General features: G+C 50.0%; 1 protein-coding gene across 4 annotated transcripts in view; it reads right to left on the minus strand.

Annotated features, from left to right (window-relative positions):
* CPEB2 (cytoplasmic polyadenylation element binding protein 2) overlaps positions 1–9,325 on the minus strand; it is a 91,212-nt gene extending 81,887 nt beyond the window's left edge. For 2 of the 4 annotated variants that reach the window (XM_069744727.1, XM_069744728.1), the window contains exon 1: positions 8,088–9,306. In XM_069744727.1, the coding sequence (XP_069600828.1) occupies positions 8,088–9,158 (1,071 nt within the window). In that variant the 5' untranslated portion in view covers positions 9,159–9,306. Of the gene's footprint in view, positions 1–8,087 lie in introns of all 4 variants that reach the window. The other 2 variants (XM_069744729.1, XM_069744726.1) reach the window with 1 other exon arrangement.
* Between the last annotated feature and the right edge of the window lie 16,863 nt (positions 9,326–26,188).

Consider the following 26,188-nt stretch of genomic DNA (forward strand, 5'->3'; position numbering starts at 1 on the left):
TGCTTTTCAAATACACAGCCATTTTATTTCTAGAGCCAAAATTTACACGGGGGCTATCACTTCAGGGTGGACTGGTGACCCCATCGAGGCTGCACATGTCAGTACGCCTCGTCATGTACAAGATGTCAGACACAGCTCATATAGCAGCGCAACGCGAGAAGGGCTATACAAAGCAACACTGGAAGAAAAGGAATGCTGAACAATTAGCTTGTGACGGACTGTCATTATATATAGTATATAGTGCACAGAAAACGCATTTCTGCAGTATTATAAACACTTAGTAGAGTTGGTGCGAATCGACCTGCCAGAGCCGCGGTCCTTCGGCCAGGTCCCTGGACAGGAGCCCTAAGAACAACCTCCGACCTCTCAGCATCCGCGACTCTACTTTTGATTAGCCGGCCTGGCTCGCCGTCACATGTGCTGCAAAGACTATGTCGTGCCAGGCCGGCTAATCAAAAGAAGAGAGCGGCAAGAGGCGGTTTACAGGACCTCCACAGATTACCGATGTGGCCGATGTTCTTCAAACGGATTCACACCAACTATAAAAAGCCCCCGGACACATTATAAAAAAAAACAACTGGGACAGAAATTATCCGTTATATATGTGAATGGGGTGAGCGGAAAACAAATTTACATACATGAAGAAAAAGGAGCAAAGTTGTAGGTTTTCCGCGCTGATGATCAATAAGGATCCAAAATAGAGGACGTTTTTTATTGATCTTAGTCAACGCGTTTCGAAGTTATTCAGGACTTAACCATATGAGGTTGGATAACTTCAAAACGCGTCGACTGCGACCAATGGAAAAACCCTTATATTCTATTTTGGATCCTTGTAACAGATCAGCGGTGGAAAACACCATTTTGCTGCTTTTTCTTGCAATACTGGTGGGAAGACCCATGGATCTGCAGCAGCTCACCCGTTACATGGTTGTGAGGACACAGCTTCATCAGGTTACCATTACCTTATTTAATTATTTATTTCCTTTACTCGGATAACACCCTATTTGCGCTTTTTTTTTTGCTCCTAGTTTCTTCTAATTTACAGACATGGAAATTTTTGCTTTGGTGTCCATGAGCTTTACTTTCTATAAACCAACAGGAACCCCCATTTATCACGGGTCTTTAACAGTACTGGTCTACGCTGGGACCCCTGCACCCACTAGAGTTAGGCTTCTGTATAAGGATTGTCCCTATATTTTGTGTGGATTTCTTCACGGGATTGGCAAAATTAGAAAAAGTGGAATGAAAACAACAACAAAAAAAAAAAACTTATGACACATGGGTCCTGGGGTCTTAGAAGCCCAAACAACATCTTTGGACCCCATTAAAAGACCAATGCTATTGTGGACCCATCATTTTTTTTTTTTTGGGGGGGGGGGGGCCCAGTTAGAGATTTTACATCGGGACCCAGTGGCTTCAAGTTACGCCACTCATACTATACAAGGCAGAAAGGAAAGGAATTGTTTCACCCCTGTCTACAAGCAGTACTTGGGTCAATGAGCGTCGCAGGCAGGGAACCTCGCGCTCCCATGCATTACATGGACGGACATAGCCGCCATGTCACATTACACCGGCCAGCCTCGGAGAGGGCCCTTCTCACCCCTGGGGGGGTGACCTGCTGCAATCGACTGGCTCTGGTTTATAAAGGAGTGGTCCTTTGTAACTAGGGATGAGTGGAACTGTATCCGAACTTGAACCAGAACCCAAATTGAAATGAACGGAGATGCAAATTTTTTGTGTAAAATCTGCTACATTGTAGCAGAACGTGCAACTTTTTTTTTTTTGGAGTTGAAAAGTCGTAAAACAGGTTGAAGACAAAGATAAAAAGCATTTTTTCGATTTTACACAAAATTCATTAATGGGCGCCATCTTGAAGAATTTAGTGCAAATAAAAAAAAAAAAAAAAAACCCCATCAAAAACAAAATTTAACCGAAAAAACGAAATGAAAAATTGGGTAAAAAACAAACAAACAAACACTTGTTGCCTCTCAAAAACATGCATTAAATTAGATCTATTCTTCCCCCTCCGCACCCAAAAAAAAGTAAAAAATTAATCCTCTGAATTGCTGAACCTTCAGACTATTCCCCAGTGAGGGTGCACTGCCAACGAAAAGGACTTGCCGAAGACTAAACTTCTCTGGCCCAAGTGGACGTCGCCCCATGTCCGACATGACGGGACGGCGATTACCGTAGATTCCTACAGTAACTAAAACTAATGCGAAGGATTAAGGCTACTTTCACACTAGCGTCGGATTCGGCCCGTCGCAGTGCGTCGGGCCGAGATTCCGACGCTAGCGTTTGATGCGCCGCACAACGGGTGCAGCGGATGCATTTCTCCGGCGCATCCGCTGCCCCATTGTGAGGTGCGGGGAGGTGGGGGCGGAGTTCCAGCCGCGCATGCGCGGTCGGAAAAAGCGGTCCGTCGGCAGCAAAAAAACGTTACATTTAACGTTTTTTGCTCCCGGCGGTCCGCCACAACACGGTGCAACCGTCGCACGACGGTTTCAACGTGTGTCAATACGTCGCAATGCGTCGGTAATGTTACTCTATGGGGCAAAAACGCATCCTGCAAACAACTTTGCAGGATGTGTTTATTCCCATAAACGACGCATTGCGATGCATTTAAAAAAAAAACGCCAGTGTGAAAGTAGCCTAAGCCATCATCAGGTTTTTTTTTCGCCGGCCCAGTTGCCCCAGGATCATTTTTGCTGGCTGTAAAGGTTTAGCTCGGCCAAACGGATATATTAAAAACCCGAAAGCGGCCATTAATAGCCCCGGAGAACATCTGAAGGTGCTCAAACCTCAAAATAATCTTCCTGCCATGGAAGCAGCCACTTTGGGGCCGTGCCAATAGACATGAGGCGGCAGCTTCTTCATCCATTCATTAGGAACGAAGGAGGTCGAGGCCTCCGTATCGGGAGGAAATGGCTGATAACAGAACAGCGTTAGGAAATTCTGCAACAATAATTCCACCTTGGGAATTCACTGCATCCAGAGAAAAAAAAAATCTGCTTGTGACCTGTGATTTGTGTACACATGCAGACTAGACGTGTGCAGCCTCGCTCAATGCAGGTGTACTGAGAGAGGACGTCTAGTCGGAATGTGACCAAATCATTTACTTGAGGTCACATGACCACTTGCTCGCAATGTTGGCACCGGGGGAATCCTCACCGTGAGGATTCACAAGTCTGCGGTCACCCAGAGAGGCTGCAGACTTGTAGTCTAATGGCTGGACAGCCAAGAACAAGCTGCAGATCTTATCCCCATGCTGTGCTTTTTGGATTCTGCAGGTCAATTCCAGTTTGTGAAAAAAGCACCTTTCTGGTGCAGATTTAACCCATTCATTTCAATGTGGACTCTAAAATACAAAGGGTAAACCTGTGGCCTGGCAATGACTTTGTTGTGCTTTTTTGGCTAGTTCTGCGCCAAAAAAAACAGCCCAAAAAAACACTGTAATGATCTGCACTGCATGGATGAGTCAAGTCCTAGGCTTAGAAAACACCAGTCCCAACCCATCATATGACCAGCACTGATACTGGGCAGGAATGTGCTGTCAGCCCTTGTCTTCTAGCCACAGCCCACCAGGGCCACCCAGTGATCAATCCTATGGAGCTGGATTACATTTCCATCCATACTGGCAAGTGACCATATAAAAAGCCTAAAGTGAGTGGAAATACTGCACTATACCAGGGTTATAGTGGTATAATGAACCCTTATCTATTCACAGCCACTGATAGGCAACAAAGAAATGGAAGCAACCCTTTCACAGCCTTGTAGTCAGCAAACATCCCCCGGATGACCCTACAGTAGGGCCCAGTATGATGATGGGGGTTAGCATCATGGCAGCAATGATCACAAACAGAGACAGACATGAGATGATCTGCGGTAGATAAGGTTAGCATTAATGAGAGCGTACACAGCTGAACTCATCATAAGGGTCCATGTACAGGACTAGACTGCGGATCCATCTAAAGGCTGACGAGGGCCTATGCTAGTCAACACAAACGTGTCCTTAGCAATCACATTGGTGCAGAGGTAATAAAAACTTGTAAGGTGAAACTGCTGCTATAGAGAAGTATCAGGCCCTGTGTGTGCACGTTTCGCCCAGCTTCTTCTGGGGGCATATACTGTAGTTACGAAGAATATGGTGTCTCACATAGATGTCCTGTAGGGTTCAACACAGTGTGTTTATAGCTCCATTATGGACCAATAATAACTCCCTTTGCCACGATAGATAACAGAGAGATAATAGACAAATCGATAAATAACAGATAAATAGATAGATAATAGATAAGTTAGATAATAGACAGACAGATAATAGACAGATAGATAATAGAAAGAGAAATAAATAATAGAAAGATAAAAGATAGATAGATGATAGATAGATAGATAGATAGATAGATAGATAGATAGATAGATAGATAGATAGATAGATAGATAGATAGATAGACAGATACTATGGCTGTGGTGTGAAGTAGTGGCCTCTACGATAGTCGCACACGACATGAGATTTCTCGTATAGATTACTAGTAGTAAATATGAAGCAGAGATCACTGTGCGATCTGTAAAATCCCAGTGAATTGTACCTGTGACTAATTCGGCTCTGCTGTACCTCTGTTCTTCAGAGGGGATCGGTGACCAATAACTTTACTGTAATCTGTCCTATGTAAATGTATTTTATAATAATTTGGGAAGCATCCATTACCCCGACCATTGCAGATACACAGGTCCCAGTAAACAAGAGGAGATATTTCCGAGCCAGTAACTGTGTGTGAACATCAGCAGATCGTCATGTCGGGTTTTCTGCCCTGTAAGAAATACCTCAGCAAAACATGGGGAAAAAAGGGAAAACAATTGGGGAATTAAAGGCTTTACCCTGCCTTGTTCAGTTTCAGATGGTGAATGCCATCTAATCCCTGTGCTGACGGAGGACTGCGAGCACCGCTGTGATGTCCTGCAAATCCCCTCTGCTATCAAAGCTGTACACAGCTATTAATAAGTGAGCCGCAGACAAAAGAGCGGGCACCTCACTGCCGATGTGGGGGACGGCCCGCCGTGTCAGAGACCCTCAACTGTGGGGACAAAGCCGAGGCGTACGGTCACATCTCACACCGAGCAGTCCAATATCTCACTGTATCTAATATCATCCAATATCTGTCTCATATCAATTATATCTATCTATTATCTCATATCCATCTATTATCTATCTCTTATCGATTATATGTATTATCTCATATCCATCTATCATCTATCTATCATCTATCTATCTATCTATTATCTATCTATCATCTATCTATCATCTATCTATCATCTATCTATCTATCTGTCATCTATCTGTCATCTATCTGTCATCTATCTGTCATCTATCTATCTATTATCTATCTATCATCTATCTATCATCTATCTATCATCTATCTATCTATCATCTATCTATCATCTATCTATTATCTATCTATCATCTATCTATGTATTATCTATCTATCATCTATCTATCTATCATCTATCTATCTATCATCTATCTATCTATCTGTCATCTATCTGTCATCTATCTATCTATTATCTATCATCTATCTATCATCTATCTATCTATCATCTATCTATCATCTATCTATCTATCTATCTATCATCTATCTATCTATTATCTATCTATCTATCATCTATCTATCATCTATCTATCTATCTGTCATCTATCTGTCATCTATTTGTCATTTATCTATCTATTATCCATCTATCTATCATCTATCTATCATCTATCTATCTATCTATTATCTATCTATCTATCATCTATCTATCTATCTATTATCTATCTATCTATCATCTATCTATCATCTATCTATCTATCATCTATCTATCATCTATCTATCTATCAATCATCTATCTATCATCTATCTATCATCTATCTATCTATCATCTATCTGTCATCTATCTGTCATCTGTCATCTATCTGTCATCTATCTATCATCTATCTATCTATTATCTATCTATCATCATCTATCTATCATCATCTATCATCATCTATCTATCATCTATCTATCTATTATCTATCTATCTATCATCTATCTATTATCTATCTATTATCTATCTATCTATCATCTATCTATTATCTATCTATCTATCATCTATCTATCTATCATCATCTATCATCATCTATCATCTATTATCTATCTATCTATCATCTATTTATCTATTATCTGTCATCTATCTATTATCTATCTCCTATCGATTATATTTATCTATTATCTATCTATTACCTATCAACCTCTTATCTATCTATCTATTATCTATCATCTATCTATTATCTATCATCTATCTCCTATCGATTATATTTATCTATTCTCTATTATCTCATATCTATCTATTCTCTATTATCTCATATCTATCTATTATCTATCTATTACCTATCAACCTCTTATCTATCTATCTATCCCATATCTATCTATCCATCATCTATCCCTATCAATCTATCCATCATACAGCATACCTAGCTAATATCTGCCCCATCTATATATCCATTTTATATCTTCATGTATTTATGGGCTCCAGGTTCAGCCAGATGGGTCCAGGAGCCAATTTGACTTCTCTAATGGATTTTTTCCTCCACTGAGGCCTAGAAGATAAGTGGCCGCACATAAATCTGCCCGCCATGACTGATATGTGTCAGACCATTACTGGGTGTGAACAATAGTCACAGGCCTGACCCCGGAACCTCATTGAGGCACTTTACACTAATTAGTAGGGGATGTGACAGATGTAGCGGAGCTGTCATTCTGCTCTGTGGTATTATATTATATTATATATACACAGTATATACACACGCATACATACAGAGCTCTGCTACATCCGATATACGCACAGCACTACAGATACAAGATGGTCTTTGTGTCATTCCCATATTTGACCTTACAGAGTAGAAATGTCCCTCAGAGGAGATGATGAATGTATATAACAGCACCCACTATATACAGTTATTAATGGCCGCACTGGACACAGCATATTTACCGTGCAGAACACACAGCGGCTCCTGTATGAGCCGAACAAGCATCCTATTTACTACAGGCGACATGGACAGAATAGCCCCGCCATATATACACCGAGCACAGAAAATGGCCACAAAGGATGGGAGGAAGAAGGACTCTCGTGTGCTATAATGGGGGTTATACGAGGCACGCAGGGCTACACCACTACTAGTCATTGTAGGCATTGTCATTAGGGCCTAGGGCATCAGCCCGACCAGTGGGGTTCATCTCCCATGACAGACACAAGCCTATTCTGCCCAACTACACGGCTCCAATATGGACACCGATGTAGCAGAGCTCAAGGAGCCATCGCTTAGCAGATGTCGTATCGGGTGCACCTGCAGTCCCATGTAACACCACATTGGCTGCCATGGCCACTCAGCTCTGCTACATTCCCTGCACCTGCAGTCCCATGTAACACCACATTGGCTGCCATGGCCACTCAGCTCTGCTACATTCCCTGCACCTGCAGTCCCATGTAACACCACATTGGCTGCCATGGCCACTCAGCTCTGCTACATTCCCTGCACCTGCAGTCCCATGTAACACCACATTGGCTGCCATGGCCGCTCAGCTCTGCTACATTCCCTGCACCTGCAGTCCCATGTAACACCACATTGGCTGCCATGGCCGCTCAGCTCTGCTACATTCCCTGCACCTGCAGTCCCATGTAACACCACATTGGCTGCCATGGCCGCTCAGCCTGGCACACAGGTTACCTGAGGAAATATTAGATGCCCGTGACCAGTCTAATTTGTCACTTCTCCTCAGATGTCACCGAGCAGACAAGGGGCCAGGGACGGCGGAGAACATGACAACCCCCATTTTCTAGATTAGGAAGACCGGGGATGGGTTTTTTCTAATAAAGGGGGGGGGGGGGGGATACATGTTCAATACAGTACCCATCATTCTGGTATGATGCCACGACAGCAGGAATGGTGCCCACTGGCACAGTGGATTGCCGGAAGGGGAAAGAGCGGGCATTTGGGGTGGAATATGGCAGATTGGACCCTTATTTCATCATATAATATAATAGGAACAAAGCAGTAAGGGTCTTCTCAGTCCGGTTACCTGGTGGTGGTTGTAGTTGTTCCTCTGCTGGAGGAAGGCTGCAGCCTGGTGGTGCTGGGGGTTCACTTGGGGGCTCACAGGGGACCTCCGGCTCTGCTGCTGGCTGATACTGATCTGAGCCGAGAAGGGGCTGCTGAATCCAGGGACGTTCATGCCGGGGCACGGGCTGGCAGACACGGGCGAGAAGCTGTGGAAGAAGGCCGGGTTGATGGAGGAGGGGATGCCAGGGTAGAAGCTGTCTGCAGCCTCCGGGCTGTGCAGGGCGTTCAGGTTGTGCCCAGCAGGGTGGGGCGCAGATGGCGGCTGCTGGGGGAGCTGGGATGGTGGGGCTGGCGGAGGGGACGAGGTCTGCACAGACCAGGGGGTACCAAAGGCGGCCAATGAGGGAGAAGCCCTGGACCCTCCGGGGCTCTGGCTGCTGGCGAGGTCCGGGGATCCGGGGAAGGGGCTGCCCAGCAGGTTGCTGCCCCCGCTCAGTAGGTGCCCGCTCTGCCCGTCCATCTGCAGCTTGTTCTTGGCTGCCAGCTGATGAGCGCCCAGAGATGGAGGCGATCCCGGCACATGGGGGTCCCCGGCAGCAGCAGCAGCAGCAGCCTCCTCCGCAGAACACGAGCTGGAGGAGGACGAGGAGGACGGGGAGGCTGGCAGCAGCTTGTCAGGACCCTCCACACCCAGATCCTCCGCCTTGGGAGAGCCCTGGCGATGATGAGCCTCCCCGGGCTTCTTCAGCTCCTCCCTGAACGCCGCGGAGCTCTCCTGGGGGCTGAAGTCCTTCCTCTTGTGCCCCAGCTGCTGGTCCTGGGCTCCGTGCTGCAGCAGCAGGGCCGGCGGCGGGGAGGAGAGCTGCTGGTGCCCGCCGCCCTTACCGGGCTTACCGGGGGCACAGCTCACCCCGAGCAGCAGCTCGTCCTGCAGGACCTGCGGGTAGCCGGGCAGGAACAGGGCGCTGCCGGCGGGCGAGCCGAACTGCTGGCTGCTCCTGAACGCTCCCCCGCCGAACAAGCCGGCGCCCCCTCCGCTGCCGGCACCGCTACCGGCCGTCTGCAGTAACCCGAACCCGTAATCCCCCATTACACGTCTGAGGACACAGCAGCTAAGCAGCGACAGATGGCAGCGGCGTTACTGCAGGGGAGCCGGCATGTGTCACTGTCCTCCGCACTGGGGGGCACATGTAGCCTGGGTGCTGCCCGGTGTCCCCTGTGTGTCCGGTACCACCCCCCACCTCTCCTCCGTATGCCGGCTCACCGACTGCAGCGCTGCGCTATAAAGGCAGGAAGACACGTCAGTGTGACGGGCGGCCTCATTACTATGTACAGGGACATCCTGCCGGCACTGGGGGGCTGGGCCGGGGAGGAAGGGCATGGCGGGGAAGGGGTTACTGCCAGAGGGACCCCCAGTGCGACACCTGCACCGGGAGACGTGGGGGGAGGGCACAGGAGGGAAGGGGTTACTGCCAGAGGGACCCCCAGGGTGACACCTGCACCGGGAGACGTGGGGGGAGGGCACAGGAGGGAAGGGGTTACTGCCAGAGGGACCCCCAGGGTGACACCTGCACCGGGAGACGTGGGGGGAGGGCACAGGAGGGAAGGGGTTACTGCCAGAGAGACCCCCAGTGCGACACCTGCACCGGGGGACATGGGGGGAGGGCACAGCAGGGAAGGGGTTACTGCCAGAGAGACCCCCAGTGCGACACCTGCACCAGGAGACGTGGGGGGAGGGCACAGGAGGGAAGGGGTTACTGCCAGAGGGACCCCCAGTGCGACACCTGCACCGGGAGACGTGGGGGGAGGGCACAGGAGGGAAGGGGTTACTGCCAGAGGGACCCCCAGGGTGACACCTGCACCGGGAGACATGGGGGGAGGGCACGGCGGGGAAGGGGTTACTGCCAGAGGGACCCACAGTGCGACACCTGCACCGGGAGACGTGGGGGGAGGGCACAGGAGGGAAGGGGTTACTGCCAGAGAGACCCCCAGTGCGACACCTGCATCGGGAGACGTGGGGGGAGGGCACAGCAGGGAAGGGGTTACTGCCAGAGGGACCCCCAGTGCGACACCTGCATCGGGGGACATGGGGGGAGGGCACAGGAGGGAAGGGGTTACTGCCAGAGGGACCCCCAGTGCGACACCTGCACCAGGAGACATGGGGGGAGGGCACAGGAGGGAAGGGGTTACTGCCAGAGGGACCCCCAGTGCGACACCTGCACCAGGAGACATGGGGGGAGGGCACAGGAGGGAAGGGGTTACTGCCAGAGAGACCCCCACTGTGACACCTGCACTGGGAGACATGGGGGAGGGCACAGGAGGGAAGGGGTTACTGCCAGAGGGACCCCCAGGGTGACACCTGCACCAGGAGACATGGGGGGAGGGCACAGGAGGGAAGGGGTTACTGCCAGAGGGACCCCCAGGGTGACACCTGCACCGGGAGACATGGGGGGAGGGCACAGGAGGGAAGGGGTTACTGCCAGAGGGACCCCCAGTGCGACACCTGCACCAGGAGACATGGGGGGAGGGCACAGGAGGGAAGGGGTTACTGCCAGAGGGACCCCCAGGGTGACACCTGCACCGAGATACAAGGGAGACGTGGGGGGAGGGCACAGGAGGGAAGGGGTTAGTGCCAGAGGGACCCCCAGGGTGACACCTGCACCGGGAGACATGGGGGGAGGGCACAGGAGGGAAGGGGTTACTGCCAGAGGGACCCCCAGGGTGACACCTGCACTGAGGGACATGGGGTAGGGCACAGGAGGGAAGGGGTTACTGCCAGAGGGACCCCCAGGGTGACACCTGCACTGGGAGACATGGGGGGAGGGCACAGGAGGGAAGGGGTTACTGCCAGAGGGACCCCCAGGGTGACACCTGCACCAGGAGACGTGGGGGGAGGGCACAGGAGGGAAGGGGTTACTGCCAGAGGGACCCCCAGGGTGACACCTGCACCGGGGGGCATGGGGGAGGGCACAGCACGGAAGGGGTTACTGCCAGAGGGACCCCCAGGGTGACACCTGCATCGGGAGACATGGGGGGAGGGCACAGGAGGGAAGGGGTTACTGCCAGAGAGACCCCCAGGGTGACACCTGCACCGAGATACAAGGGAGAAGTGGGGGGTGGGCACAGGAGGGAAGGGGTTAGTGCCAGAGGGACCCCCAGGGTGACACCTGCACCGGGAGACGTGGGGGGAGGGCACAGGAGGGAAGGGGTTACTGCCAGAGAGACCCCCAGGGTGACACCTGCACCGAGATTCAAGGGAGACGTGGGGGGAGGGCACAGGAGGGAAGGGGTTAGTGCCAGAGGGACCCCCAGGGTGACACCTGCACTGAGGGACATGGGGGGAGGGCACAGGAGGGAAGGGGTTACTGCCAGAGGGACCCCCAGGGTGACACCTGCACTGGGAGACATGGGGGGAGGGCACAGGAGGGAAGGGGTTAGAGCCAGAGGGACCCCCAGGGTGACACCTGCACTGAGGGACATGGGGGAGGGCACAGGAGGGAAGGGGTTAGTGCCAGAGGGACCCCCAGGGTGACACCTGCACCGGGAGACATGGGGGGAGGGCACAGGAGGGAAGGGGTTACTGCCAGAGGGACCCCCAGGGTGACACCTGCACCGGGGGACATGGGGGAGGGCACAGGAGGGAAGGGGTTACTGCCAGAGGGACCCCCAGGGTGACACCTGCACTGGGAGACATGGGGGGAGGGCACAGGAGGGAAGGGGTTACTGCCAGAGGGACCCCCAGGGTGACACCTGCACCGGGGGACATGGGGGAGGGCACAGCAGGGAAGGGGTTACTGCCAGAGGGACCCCCAGGGTGACACCTGCACCGGGAGACATGGGGGGAGGGCACAGGAGGGAAGGGGTTACTGCCAGAGGGACCCCCAGGGTGACACCTGCACCGGGGGACATGGGGGAGGGCACAGCAGGGAAGGGGTTACTGCCAGAGGGACCCCCAGGGTGACACCTGCACCGGGAGACATGGGGGGAGGGCACAGGAGGGAAGGGGTTACTGCCAGAGGGACCCCCAGGGTGACACCTGCACCGGGGGACATGGGGGAGGGCACAGCAGGGAAGGGGTTACTGCCAGAGAGACCCCCAGTGTGACACCTGCACCAGGGGACATGGGGGAGGGCACAGCAGGGAAGGGGTTACTGCCAGAGAGACCCCCAGTGCGAAACCTGCACCGGGGGACATGGGGGAGGGCGCAGCAGGGAAGGGGTTACTGCCACAGGGACCCCCAGCGTACACTTGTACAGGAGAGTATATACAGTTGAACCCAGAAGTTTCCATCCACTATATAAAGACACATCTGCAGGTTTTTCTCAATATCTGACATGAAATCAGAATAAACCTTTCCCATTTTAGGTCAATTAGGATTACCATAAATATTAATATTTGCCAAATGCCAGAATAATGAGAGAGAAAATGTAAAATTATTTTTATTCCTTACTGCAAAGTCAAATGTTTACATACACTAAGATTACTCTGCCTTTACACAATTCTGGACTGCCCATAGGATGATGTCATGTGTTTGGAAGCTTCTGATAGGTTTTTTGGGGAACATCTGAGTTAGAGACTCACCTGTGGATGTATTTTAATGCACACCTGAAACACACTGCTTCTTTGTGTAGCATCATGGGAAAGTCTCAAGAAATCAGCCAAGATATCAGGAAGAGAATTGTGGATTTGCACAAGCTCATCCTTGGGTACATGTAAGGCTATGTTCACACTTTGCGGATTTTGCTGCGGATGCGCAGCAGATTTGACCGCTGCGAATCCGCAGCAGTTTCCCATGAGTTTACAGTACAATGTAAACCTATGGGAAACAAAAAACGCTGTGCACATGCTGAGGAAAAATCCGCGCGGAAACGCTGCGGATTACATTCCGCAGCATGTCACTTCTTTTCTGCGGATTTTCACCTGCTCCAATAGGAAACTGCAGATGAAAATCCGCAGAAGAAACCGCAGTAAAAACCGCGATAAATCCGCAGTAAAAACCGCAATGGGTTTTCACTGCGGATTTTGGAATTCTGCTGCGGAAAAATCCGCAGTGGAATCCGCAAAGTGTGAACATAGCCTAAAGGAGAGTATATATATATACTAGAAGGTGGCCCGATTCTAACGCATCGGGTATTCTAGAATATGCATGTCCACGTAGTATATTGCCCAGCCATGTAGTATATTGCCCAGCCACGTAGTATATTGCCCAGCCACGTAGTATATTGCCCAGCCACGTAGTATATTGCCCAGTCACGTAGTATATTGCCCAGCCATGTAGTATATTGCCCAGCCATGTAGTATATTGCCCAGCCACGTAGTATATTGCCCAGCCACGTAGTATATTGCCCAGCCACGTAGTATATTGCCCAGCCACGTAGCATATTGCCCAGCCACGTAGCATATTGCCCAGCCACGTAGCATATTGCCCAGCCACGTAGTATATTGCCCAGCCACGTAGTATATTGCCCAGCCACGTAGCATATTGCCCAGCCACGTAGTATATTGCCCAGCCACATAGTATATTGCCCAGTGACGTATTGCCCAGCAAAATAGTATATAACACAGCCCATGTAGTACGGTATATTGCCCAGCCACATAGTATACAGCAGAGCCACGTAGTATATTGCCCAGTCACGTAGTATATTGCCCAGCCATGTAGTATATTGCCCAGCGACGTAGTATATTGCCCAGTCACGTAGTATATTGCCCAGTCACGTAGTATATTGCCCAGTCACGTAGTATATTGGCCAGTCACGTAGTATATTGCCCAGCGACGTAGTATATTGGCCAGCCATGTAGTATATTGCCCAGCACAGAGCCACGTAGTATAGAGACTTAAAAAAAAAAATAAACATATACTCACCTATAACCCGTTGAAGTCCTGCTATACTTACCCTTCGCCGCCTTTCTCGCTCCTCTCCACGCTCCCGGGACCGCTCCATTGCAAGCGGCAGCTTGCTGTCCCGTCCCAGGGCTGGTGTGAGCAGGACCTATGATGACGTCACGGCAGGTCCTTGTCGCACACCAGCCCTGGGACCTGAAGCTTCCGCTTGCAATGGAGCGGTCCCGGGAGCGTGGAGAGGAGCGAAAAAGGAGGCAGAGGGTGAGTATAGCAGGTTTATTGTTTTTTTAAATTATTTTTAACATGACATTTTTACTATTGATGCCGCATAGGCAGCATCAATAGTAAATAGTTGGGGACACACAGGGTTAATAGCAGCGGTAACGGAGCGCGTTACACCTCGGGCCGTTACCGCTGCCATTAACCCTGTGTGAGCGGTGAGTGGAGGGGATTACGGAGCAGGCGCCAGGCAGTGAGTGTAGGGGAGGGACTAATCGGACTGTGACCGTCGCTGATTGGTCGCGGCAGCCATGACAGGCAGCTGCCGAGACCAATCAGCGAACGAATAACCGTGACAGAAGGACAGACGGAAGTGACCCTTAGACAATTATAGACCAAATTGACCAATTCATGTGTGCCCATATATTGTAGGTTTAGCCCAGAGTGACATGTTTTGTCCATAGTTGTAGGCTGGTGGCCCAAGAGTGGCATGTATGGTAGAGTAGGACCCATCATGAGATCACCTTGCCATGGTTGATGGGCACACATGAATTGGCCAATTTATGCGCTAAGAATCTTCATTTCATCTATTACTGTAAGTTTTATGAATAAAAAAATTTGTGAAAAAAATATTTTTGAGAAGTAGAATTCATTTTGAATATTTGTCTGTGTTTTCACATGGCCTAGATTCATGTACATGTGCTGTGTCCTTTTCTATCTATATTGCAGTTTGCACGTGTTCACATTAGGAGTGCTGGTTGTTTTTTTTTTTGTTTTGTTTTTTTTGTTTTTTCTCTCTCTCACTCACTCTCTCTATATATATAAATATACACTAGCTATTGAACCCGTTCTACGCCCTGGTAGCGAGCATTTATATTGGTATATGGTCTCCATCCTGTCATGTGCTGCTCCCATTCTGCACCCCCTTCCTGTCATGTGCAGCCCCCATCCTGCGCCCTCATCCTGTTTTGTGCGCCTCCATCTTGTCATGTGCTACTCTCTTCTTGTACCCCCATTCTGTCATGTGCTGCATCCATTTTGCATCCCCATTCTGTCATGTGCTGCTCCATATAGTTGATGATGGGCCCCCTAAGATGCTCCATACAAAAGTATGCCCCATGTAATGCTGCACAAAGGTTAGTAATGGCCCCATAAGATGCTCCATATTAAAATATGCCCCATATAATGCTGCACAAAGGTTAATGTGGCCCCATAAGGTGCTCCATAGCATAATATGCCCCATATGCTGCTCCATAAAGGTTGATGGCCCCATAAGATGCTTCATAGCATAATATGCCCGTATGCTGCTGCTGGTGCGATTAAAAAAAAAATTGACATACTCACCTCTCATCGCTGGGGGAGAGATGCCGGGAGCCTGAGCAGGAGGGGACACCGGGGTGCTATGGGTGACCAGGTGCCAGTGTCGCCACTGACTCAGGCCCCCGACACTTGAGATATTCACCTGTCCACGTTCCACCGCTGTGCGCCGCTGTGTCTTCCGGGACCTCTCGCTGTGACTGTTGTGTCAGAGGGCACGCAATAACCACGTCATCGCGCCCTCTGACCTGAACGTCACAGCAGATGATGCAGAAGACAGAGCGCGGCGATGGAACGGGGACAGGTGAATATAGCATGGCTCACCCTCCCCCGTCATACTCATCCCATCCTGGCACGCCCCTGCTTCTCAGTCGTCCTGGGCCAGCAGCGCCTTCCAGTGCTGAGCAGTCACATGGTACCGCTTATTAAAGTTATGAATATGCGTCCATATTCATTACTTTAAAGGGAACCTGTCATCCCCAAAATCGAAGGTGAGCTAAGCCCACCAGCATCAGGGGCTTATTCCAAAATGCTGTAGATAAGCCCCCGATGTATCCTAAAAGATGAGAAAAAGAGGTTAGATTATACTCACCCAGGGGCAGTCCCGGTATGATGGATGTCGCGGGCCGGGGCCTCCCATCTTCTTATGATGTCGTCCTCTTGTCTTCACGCTGCGGCTCTGGCGCAGGCGTACTTTGTCTGCCCTGTTGAGGGCAGAGTAAGGTACTGCAGTGCGCAGGCGCTGAGCTTCTCTGACCTTTCCCGGCGCCTGTGCACTGCAGTACTTTGCTCTGCCCTCAACAGAGCAAATCAGTACGCCTGCGCCGGAGCTGCAGCATGAAGACAAGAAGAGGACGACATCGTAAGAAGATGGGAGGCGCCGGACCGGACCGCGACACCCATCGAACCGGGACCACCCCTGGGTGAGTATAATCTAACCTTTTTCTCATTTTTCAGGTTACATTGGGGGCTTATCTACAGCATGCATATATACACACACAGGAGGCTCTGCAGTGTGCTCTGCTACTTCTACACATCATATATACAGAGCATACATACTGTATCTATAATATAAGCCTTTATAGACTGCACAAGCGCGACGCGCCTGCGCAGTCTGGACCCCACAGTGTGACGCAGCCCAGGAGCTCACCATAGGCGTAAACACTGAACACATACCGCGATCTCTCCGGCGCCCACAGCTCTTCCTGCGTTCAGTGGTCACGTGGTACTGCTCATTAAAGGGAACCTGTCACCCCCAAAATGAAAGGTGAACTAAGCCCACCGGCATCAGGGGCTTATCTACAGCATTCTGTAATGCTGTAGATAAGCCCCTGATGCCGGTGGGCTTAGTTCACCTTTCATTTTGGGGGTGACAGGTTCCCTTTATGCTGTAGATAAGCCCCTGATGCCGGTGGCCTTAGTTCACATTTCATTTTGGGGGTGACAGGTTCCCTTTAATGAGCGGTACCACGTGACCGCTGAACGCAGAAAGAGCTGCGGGCGCCGGAGAGATCGCGGTATGTGTTCAGTGTTTACGCCTACGGCGAGCTCCTGGGCTGCGTCACACTGTGGGGTCCAGACTGCGCAGGCGCGTCGCGCTTGTGCAGTCTATAAAGGCTTATATTATAGATACAGTATGTATGCTCTGTATATATGATGTGTAGAAGTAGCAGAGCACACTGCAGAGCCTCCTGCGTGTGTATATATGCATGCTCTGTATATATGTGTAGAGGTAGCAGAGCACACCGCAGAGCCTCATGTATATATATATACAGTGGGGCAAAAGAGTATTTAGTCAGTCAGCAATAGTGCAAGTTCCACCACTTAAAAAGATGAGAGGCGTCTGTAATTTACATCATAGGTAGACCTCAACTATGGGAGACAAACTGAGAAAAAAAAATCCAGAAAATCACATTGTCTGTTTTTTTAACAATTTATTTGCATATTATGGTGGAAAATAAGTATTTGGTCAGAAACAAAATTTCATCTCAATACTTTGTAATATATCCTTTGTTGGCAATGACAGAGGTCAAACGTTTTCTGTAAGCCTTCACAAGGTTGCCACACACTGTTGTTGGTATGTTGGCCCATTCCTCCATGCAGATCTCCTCTAGAGCAGTGATGTTTTTGGCTTTTCGCTTGGCAACACGGACTTTCAACTCCCTCCAAAGGTTTTCTATAGGGTTGAGATCTGGAGACTGGCTAGGCCACTCCAGGACCTTGAAATGCTTCTTACGAAGCCACTCCTTCGTTGCCCTGGCGGTGTGCTTTGGATCATTGTCATGTTGAAAGACCCAGCCACGTTTCATCTTCAATGCCCTTGCTGATGGAAGGAGGTTTGCACTCAAAATCTCACGATACATGGCCCCATTCATTCTTTCATGTACCCGGATCAGTCGTCCTGGCCCCTTTGCAGAGAAACAGCCCCAAAGCATGATGTTTCCACCACCATGCTGTACAGTAGGTATGGTGTTTGATGGATGCAATTCAGTATTCTTTTTCCTCCAAACACGACAAGTTGTGTTTCTACCAAACAGTTCCAGTTTGGTTTCATCAGACCATAGGACATTCTCCCAAAACTCCTCTGGATCATCCAAATGCTCTCTAGCAAACTTCAGACGGGCCCGGACATGTACTGGCTTAAGCAGTGGGACACGTCTGGCACTGCAGGATCTGAGTCCATGGTGGCGTAGTGTGTTACTTATGGTAGGCCTTGTTACATTGGTCCCAGCTCTCTGCAGTTCATTCACTAGGTCCCCCCGCGTGGTTCTGGGATTTTTGCTCACCGTTCTTGTGATCATTCTGACCCCACGGGGTGGGATTTTGCGTGGAGCCCCAGATCTAGGGAGATTATCAGTGGTCTTGTATGTCTTCCATTTTCTAATTATTGCTCCCACTGTTGATTTCTTCACTCCAAGCTGGTTGGCTATTGCAGATTCAGTCTTCCCAGCCTGGTGCAGGGCTACAATTTTGTTTCTGGTGTCCTTTGACAGCTCTTTGGTCTTCACCATAGTGGAGTTTGGAGTCAGACTGTTTGAGGGTGTGCACAGGTGTCTTTTTATACTGATAACAAGTTTAAACAGGTGCCATTACTACAGGTAATGAGTGGAGGAAAGAGGAGACTCTTAAAGAAGAAGTTACAGGTCTGTGAGAGCCAGAAATCTTGATTGTTTGTTTCTGACCAAATACTTATTTTCCACCATAAAATGCAAAAAAAATTATAAAAAAACAGACAATGTGATTTTCTGGATTTTTTTTTCTCAGTTTGTCTCCCATAGTTGAGGTCTACCTATGATGTAAATTAGAGACGCCTCTCATCTTTTTAAGTGGTGGAACTTGCACTATTGCTGACTGACTAAATACTTTTTTGCCCCACTGTATATATATGCTCTGTATATATGATGTGTAGAGGTAGCAGAGCACACTGCAGAGCCTCCTGTGTGTGTGTATATATGTATGCTCTGTACATATGTATAGGAGGTTGCAGCACACACTGCAGAGTCTCGTGTATATATATATATATATATATATATATATAAATATATATGCTCTGTGTATATGATGTGTAGAGGTAGCAGATCACACTGCAGAGCTTCTTGCGTGTGCATATATGTATGCTCTGTATATATGATGTGTAGAGGTAGGAGAGCACACTGCAGAGCCTCCTGTGTATATATGTATGCTCTGTATATATGATTTGTAGAGGTAGCAGAGGACACTGCAGAGCCTCCTATATATATATATATATATATGTATGCTCTGACTAGACGAGGTATAGAGGTAGCAGAGCACACTGCAGAGCCTCCTGTGTGTATATATGTATGCTCTGTATAAATGATGTATAGAGTTAGCAGAGCACACTGCAGAGCCTCCTGTGTGTATATATGTATGCCCAGGTTGTATACATGATGTATAGAGTTAGCAGAGCACACTGCAGAGCATCCTGTGTGTATATATGTATGCCCAGGCTGTATACATGATGTATAGCGTTAGCAGAGCACACTGCAGAGCCTCCTGTGTGTATATATGTATGCCCAGGCTGTATACATGATGTATAGCGTTAGCAGAGCACACTGCAGAGCCTCCTGTGTGTATATATGTATGCCCAGGCTGTATACATGATGTATAGCGTTAGCAGAGCACACTACAGAGCATCCTGTGTGTATATATGTATGCCCAGGCTGTATACATGATGTATAGCGGTAGAAGAGCACACTGCAGAGCCTCCTGTGTATATATGCTCTGTATATTCGAGGTATAGAGGTAGCAGAGCACACTGCAGCCTCCTGTGTGTGTATATATGTATGCCCAGGCTGTATACATGATGTATAGCGTTAGCAGAGCACACTGCAGAGCATCCTGTGTGTATATATGTATGCCCAGGCTGTATACATGTTGTATAGCGTTAGCAGAGCACACTGCAGAGCATCCTGTGTGTATATATGTATGCCCAGGCTGTATACATGATGTATAGCGTTAGCAGAGCACACTGCAGAGCCTCCTGTGTGTATATATGTATGCCCAGGCTGTATACATGATGTATAGCGTTAGCAGAGCACACTGCAGAGCCTCCTGTGTGTATATATGTATGCCCAGGCTGTATACATGATGTATAGCGTTAGCAGAGCACACTACAGAGCATCCTGTGTGTATATATGTATGCCCAGGCTGTATACATGATGTATAGCGGTAGAAGAGCACACTGCAGAGCCTCCTGTGTATATATGCTCTGTATATTCGAGGTATAGAGGTAGCAGAGCACACTGCAGAGCCTCCTGTGTGTGTATATATGTATGCCCAGGCTGTATACATGATGTATAGCGTTAGCAGAGAACACTGCAGAGCATCCTGTGTGTATATATGTATGCCCAGGCTGTATACATGATGTATAGCGTTAGCAGAGCACACTGCAGAGCATCCTGTGTGTGTATATATGTATGCCCAGGCTGTATACATGATGTATAGCGTTAGCAGAGCACACTGCAGAGCCTCCTGTGTGTATATATGTATGCCCAGGCTGTATACATGATGTATAGCGTTAGCAGAGCACACTGCAGAGCATCCTGTGTGTATATATGTATGCCCAGGCTGTATACATGATGTATAGCGTTAGCAGAGAACACTGCAGAGCATCCTGTGTGTATATATGTATGCCCAGGCTGTATACATGATGTATAGCGTTAGCAGAGCACACTGCAGAGCCTCCTGTGTGTGTATATATGTATGCCCAGGCTGTATACATGATGTATAGAGGTAGCAGAGAACACTGCAGAGCATCCTGTGTGTATATATGTATGCCCAGGCTGTATACATGATGTATAGCGTTAGTAGAGCACACTGCAGAGCCTCCAGCCTTTATCTCACTGCTGCAGCAGAGCTAAGTGACGCGCTCCCTGTGTTGCTGCAGCGTAGGTCGGGCTGCGCAGGCGTACTAGAGCCAGTCCTGTCAGATGAGACTATGGGCTGCTGCCTCCCTCCAGCCCTGGCAACGTCACAATGCAGAGTGTGGGCGGAGTCAGCTGTGGGAAATCGCAGGCAGGTCGCTCACACGTAACCCTTTCACTCCTGGAGACGAGCTGTCAGCTCTAGTAGTGTGACACCCAGATTATCGGAAAATACTAAAACCCTATGTGTCATATTTGTCTGTGCCTATGGCTATGGTAGATTTTTTTAGTCATATTTGTCTATATCTATGCAGATTATCAGGAGCCTCTCACTCTCATTATTAGGCTATTTTAACTCTTTCTTTTCCAGATCACTCAGTTTAGAGGGAACACTAGTAGCAGTTGTGTTTAGAGTAAAAAATCCGATCGGATTTTTTGACAGAAAATGAACCATCTCTAAACTTTCTTTAGAGGATCAGGAACTTGTGCAAATAAAAATCCTTAAAACGCAGAGGAATAGATCAGCATACATATTATACACGTTACTGTCCCTTGTCTTAGTCACGTGGTCCAAAATCCATATGGCGATCTGTATCAGACACTGCTCGAAATAATCCTATTCATTTCAATGGGAAACCAGTCACCCTGTGTTGCACATAGTGGAAAAGAAGGCAACGTCTCAGCATCCAGGTCAGTGATATGTGGCGGCTGCTGGACAGGAGTAACGCAAATCTCTTACCCTCCGGCATCCTCGGCGCAGCTCTTCATTAGCCTGGACTGGCACAGCGTTATCTGTGGGTTACGTCGCTCCGATGACGTTATGCCAACCCTGACACATCAAATGCCGCCCTGGGGACGCAGGAGGGTAAAAGATTTACGGTACACTGGTCCAGTCGCCACATATCACTGACCTGGACATCGGGCCGGAGTTCCACGAATCGATCCACTCATCTCTAGTCAGATCAGTTTTTAGCCTTTGGGCATCTTTGGAAACCTGAAGTGGTTAAAAGAAGCTACAATGACTGAACATATGAACAGCAAGTCGTTTTTTCATAAAAATGTTTCTTTTGTGCATTTTCTGGGTGCATCTTCCTGAAAATGACCATGTGTGCACATACTCTTAGGCTACGTTCACATTTGCGTCTTTCGCCGCAGCATTGTCGACGCATATGAACGCATACGTCGTGCGCCCCTATACAAGTCATCAATATTGGAGCAATAGGAATCCACCTAATGCAGGCGTCTGATCAGCGGGATATACAGCAGCCTGCATCTGATCAGCGGGATATACAGCAGCCTGCGTATGATCAGCGAGATATACAGCAGCCTGCATCTGATCAGCGGGATATACAGCAGCCTGCATCTGATCAGCGGGATATACAGCAGCCTGCGTATGATCAGCGGGATATACAGCAGCCTGCGTATGATCAGCGAGATATACAGCAGCCTGCATCTGATCAGCGGGATATACAGCAGCCTGCGTATGATCAGCGAGATATACAGCAGCCTGCATCTGATCAGCGGGATATACAGCAGCCTGCGTATGATCAGCGGGATATACAGCAGCCTGCATCTGATCAGCGGGATATACAGCAGCCTCCGTCTGATCAGCGGGATATACAGCAGCCTCCGTCTGATCAGCGGGATATACAGCAGCCTCCGTCTGATCAGCGGGATATACAGCAGCCTGCATCTGATCAGCGGGATATACAGCAGCCTGCGTATGATCAGCGGGATATACAGCAGCCTGCGTATGATCAGCGAGATATACAGCAGCCTGCATCTGATCAGCGGGATATACAGCAGCCTGCGTATGATCAGCGAGATATACAGCAGCCTGCATCTGATCAGCGGGATATACAGCAGCCTGCGTCTGATCAGCGGGATATACAGCAGCCTGCATCTGATCAGCGGGATATACAGCAGCCTGCATCTGATCAGCGGGATATACAGCAGCCTGCGTCTGATCAGCGGGATATACAGCAGCCTGCATCTGATCAGCGGGATATACAGCAGCCTGCATCTGATCAGCGGGATATACAGCAGCCTGCATCTGATCAGCGGGATATACAGCAGCCTGCATCTGATCAGCGGGATATACAGCAGCCTGCATCTGATCAGCGGGATATACAGCAGCCTGCATCTGATCAGCGGGATATACAGCAGCCTGCGTCTGATCAGCGGGATATACAGCAGCCTGCGTATGATCAGCGAGATATACAGCAGCCTGCATCTGATCAGCGGGATATACAGCAGCCTGCGTATGATCAGCGAGATATACAGCAGCCTGCATCTGATCAGCGGGATATACAGCAGCCTGCGTATGATCAGCGGGATATACAGCAGCCTGCATCTGATCAGCGGGATATACAGCAGCCTCCGTCTGATCAGCGAGATATACAGCAGCCTGCATCTGATCAGCGGGATATACAGCAGCCTGCGTATGATCAGCGAGATATACAGCAGCCTGCATCTGATCAGCGGGATATACAGCAGCCTGCGTATGATCAGCGGGATATACAGCAGCCTGCATCTGATCAGCGGGATATACAGCAGCCTCCGTCTGATCAGCGGGATATACAGCAGCCTCCGTCTGATCAGCGGGATATACAGCAGCCTCCGTCTGATCAGCGGGATATACAGCAGCCTGCGCATGATCAGCGGGATATACAGCAGCCTGCATCTGATCAGCGGGATATACAGCAGCCTGCATCTGATCAGCGGGATATACAGCAGCCTGCGTATGATCAGCGGGATATACAGCAGCCTGCATCTGATCAGCGGGATATACAGCAGCCTGCATCTGATCAGCGGGATATACAGCAGCCTGCGTATGATACAGCGAGATATACAGCAGCCTGCGCATGATCAGCGGGATATACAGCAGCCTGCGTATGATCAGCGAGATATACAGCAGCCTGCGTATGATCAGCGGGATATACAGCAGCCTGCGTATGATCAGCGAGATATACAGCAGCCTGCGCATGATCAGCGGGATATACAGCAGCCTGCGTATGATCAGCGGGATATACAGCAGCCTGCGTATGATCAGCGGGATATACAGCAGCCTGCATCTGATCAGCGGGATATACAGCAGCCTGCATCTGATCAGCGGGATATACAGCAGCCTGCGTATGATCAGCGAGATATACAGCAGCCTGCGTCTGGTCAGCGAGATATACAGCAGCCTCCGTCTGATCAGCGGGATATACAGCAGCCTCCGTCTGATCAGCGGGATATACAGCAGCCTCCGTCTGATCAGCGGGATATACAGCAACCTGCGTCTGGTCAGCGAGATATACAGCAGCCTCCGTCTGATCAGCGGGATATACAGCAGCCTCCGTCTGATCAGCGGGATATACAGCAGCCTGCGTATGATCAGCGGGATATACAGCAGCCTCCGTCTGATCAGCGGGATATACAGCAGCCTGCGTCTGATCAGCGGGATATACAGCAGCCTGCATCTGATCAGCGGGATATACAGCAGCCTGCATCTGATCAGCGGGATATACAGCAGCCTGCGTCTGGTCAGCGAGATATACAGCAGCCTGTGTCTGATCAGCGGGATATACAGCAGCCTCCGTCTGATCAGCGGGATATACAGCAGCCTCCGTCTGATCGGCAGGATATACAACAGCTTCTGTCTGATCAGCGGGATATACAGCAGCCTGTGTATGATCAGCGGGATATACAGCAGCCTGCGTCTGATCAGCGTGATATACAGCAGCCTGCGTATGATCAGCGGGATATACAGCAGCCTCCGTCTGATCAGCGGGATATACAGCAGCCTGCATCTGATCAGCGGGATATACAGCAGCCTCCGTCTGATCAGCGGGATATACATCAGCCTCCGTCTGATCAGCGGGATATGCCGCAGCCTGCGTATGATCAGCGGGATATACAGCAGCCTCCGTCTGGTCAGCGGGATATACAGCAGCCTGCGTCTGGTCAGCGGGATATGCAGGAGCCTGCGTCTGGTCAGCGGGATATGCCGCAGCCTGAGTCTGGTCAGCGGGATATGCAGGAGCCTGCGTCTGGTCAGCGGGATATGCCACAGCCTCCGTATGATCAGCGGGATATACAGCAGCCTGATTCTGATCAGCGGGATATGCAGCAGCCTGCGTCTGATCAGCGGGATATACAGCAGCCTCCGTCTGGTCAGCGGGATATACAGCAGCCTGCATCTGGTCAGCGGGATATGCAGCAGCCTGCGTCTGGTCAGCGGGATATGCCGCAGCCTGCGTATGATCAGCGGGATATACAGCAGCCTCCGTCTGATCAACGGGATATACAGCAGCCTGCGTCTGATCAGCGGGATATACAGCAGCCTGCGTCTGATCAGCGGGATATACAGCAGCCTGAGTCTGGTCAGCGGGATATACAGCAGCCTGCGTCTGGTCAGGGGGATAAACAGCAGTCTGCGTCTGATCAGCGGGATGTACAGCAGCCTACTTCTGATCAGCGGGATATACAGCAGCCTGCGTATGATCAGCGGGATATACAGCAGCCTCCGTCTGGTCAGCGGGATATACAGCAGCCTCCGTCTGATCAGCGGGATATACAGCAGCATGCGTGTGATCAGCGGGATATACAGCAGCTTACAGGCTGCTCCGTACTTGCCGGCGTTGCAGTTTTCTTAGTGGCTCTGCTGGATATTGCAGCTTTGCTCCATTGAAGGGAATAGGACACGGCTGCCATACCTGTATGACCGCTGTAAAAAGTGCAGAACATGTAAGTACACACCTGCCTGCTATTAGAACCCGAGAAGTGGACTCTCTGGGTCGCGGCTTCAGAGCCCCCGAAGGTGAGCGGACCAGATGGGACCACCCCCTGTACAGGGAGTGTTTGGGACAGGCCCAAGGAGGGTGAAGCCACAACTGCCGGAGCCAAAGGGACGACTGAAGATAGGACCAAAGATGGGTCAGAGGACAGGAAAGAGATGGAGTCACTGAAGCAAACAGAACGGAAGAGACTCCAGATGGGCAGAGACTGCTGAAACTATGTACTGACCGGTATGGAGGAGACACACGATAAATGGGGAACGACAGGAACACGGGACGGCAGGAACACAGGACAGGCAGGGAAGACTGGCACACAGGACTGGCAGGGACGGCAGGAACACAGGACTGGCTGAGACGGCAGGAACACAGGACTGGCTGAAACGGCAGGAACACAGGACTGGCTGAGACGGCAGGAACACAGGACTGGCTGAGACGGCAGGAACACAGGACTGGCAAGGACGGCAGGAACACAGGACTGGCTGAGACGGCAGGAACACAAGACTTGCAGGGATGACTGGCATACAGGACTGACAAGGACGGCAGGAACACAGGACTGGCAGGGAAGGCAGAAGATGAG

This window comes from Ranitomeya imitator, chromosome 1, assembly GCF_032444005.1.
Source record: "Ranitomeya imitator isolate aRanImi1 chromosome 1, aRanImi1.pri, whole genome shotgun sequence".
In the NCBI taxonomy this organism is placed as follows: domain Eukaryota; kingdom Metazoa; phylum Chordata; class Amphibia; order Anura; family Dendrobatidae; genus Ranitomeya; species Ranitomeya imitator.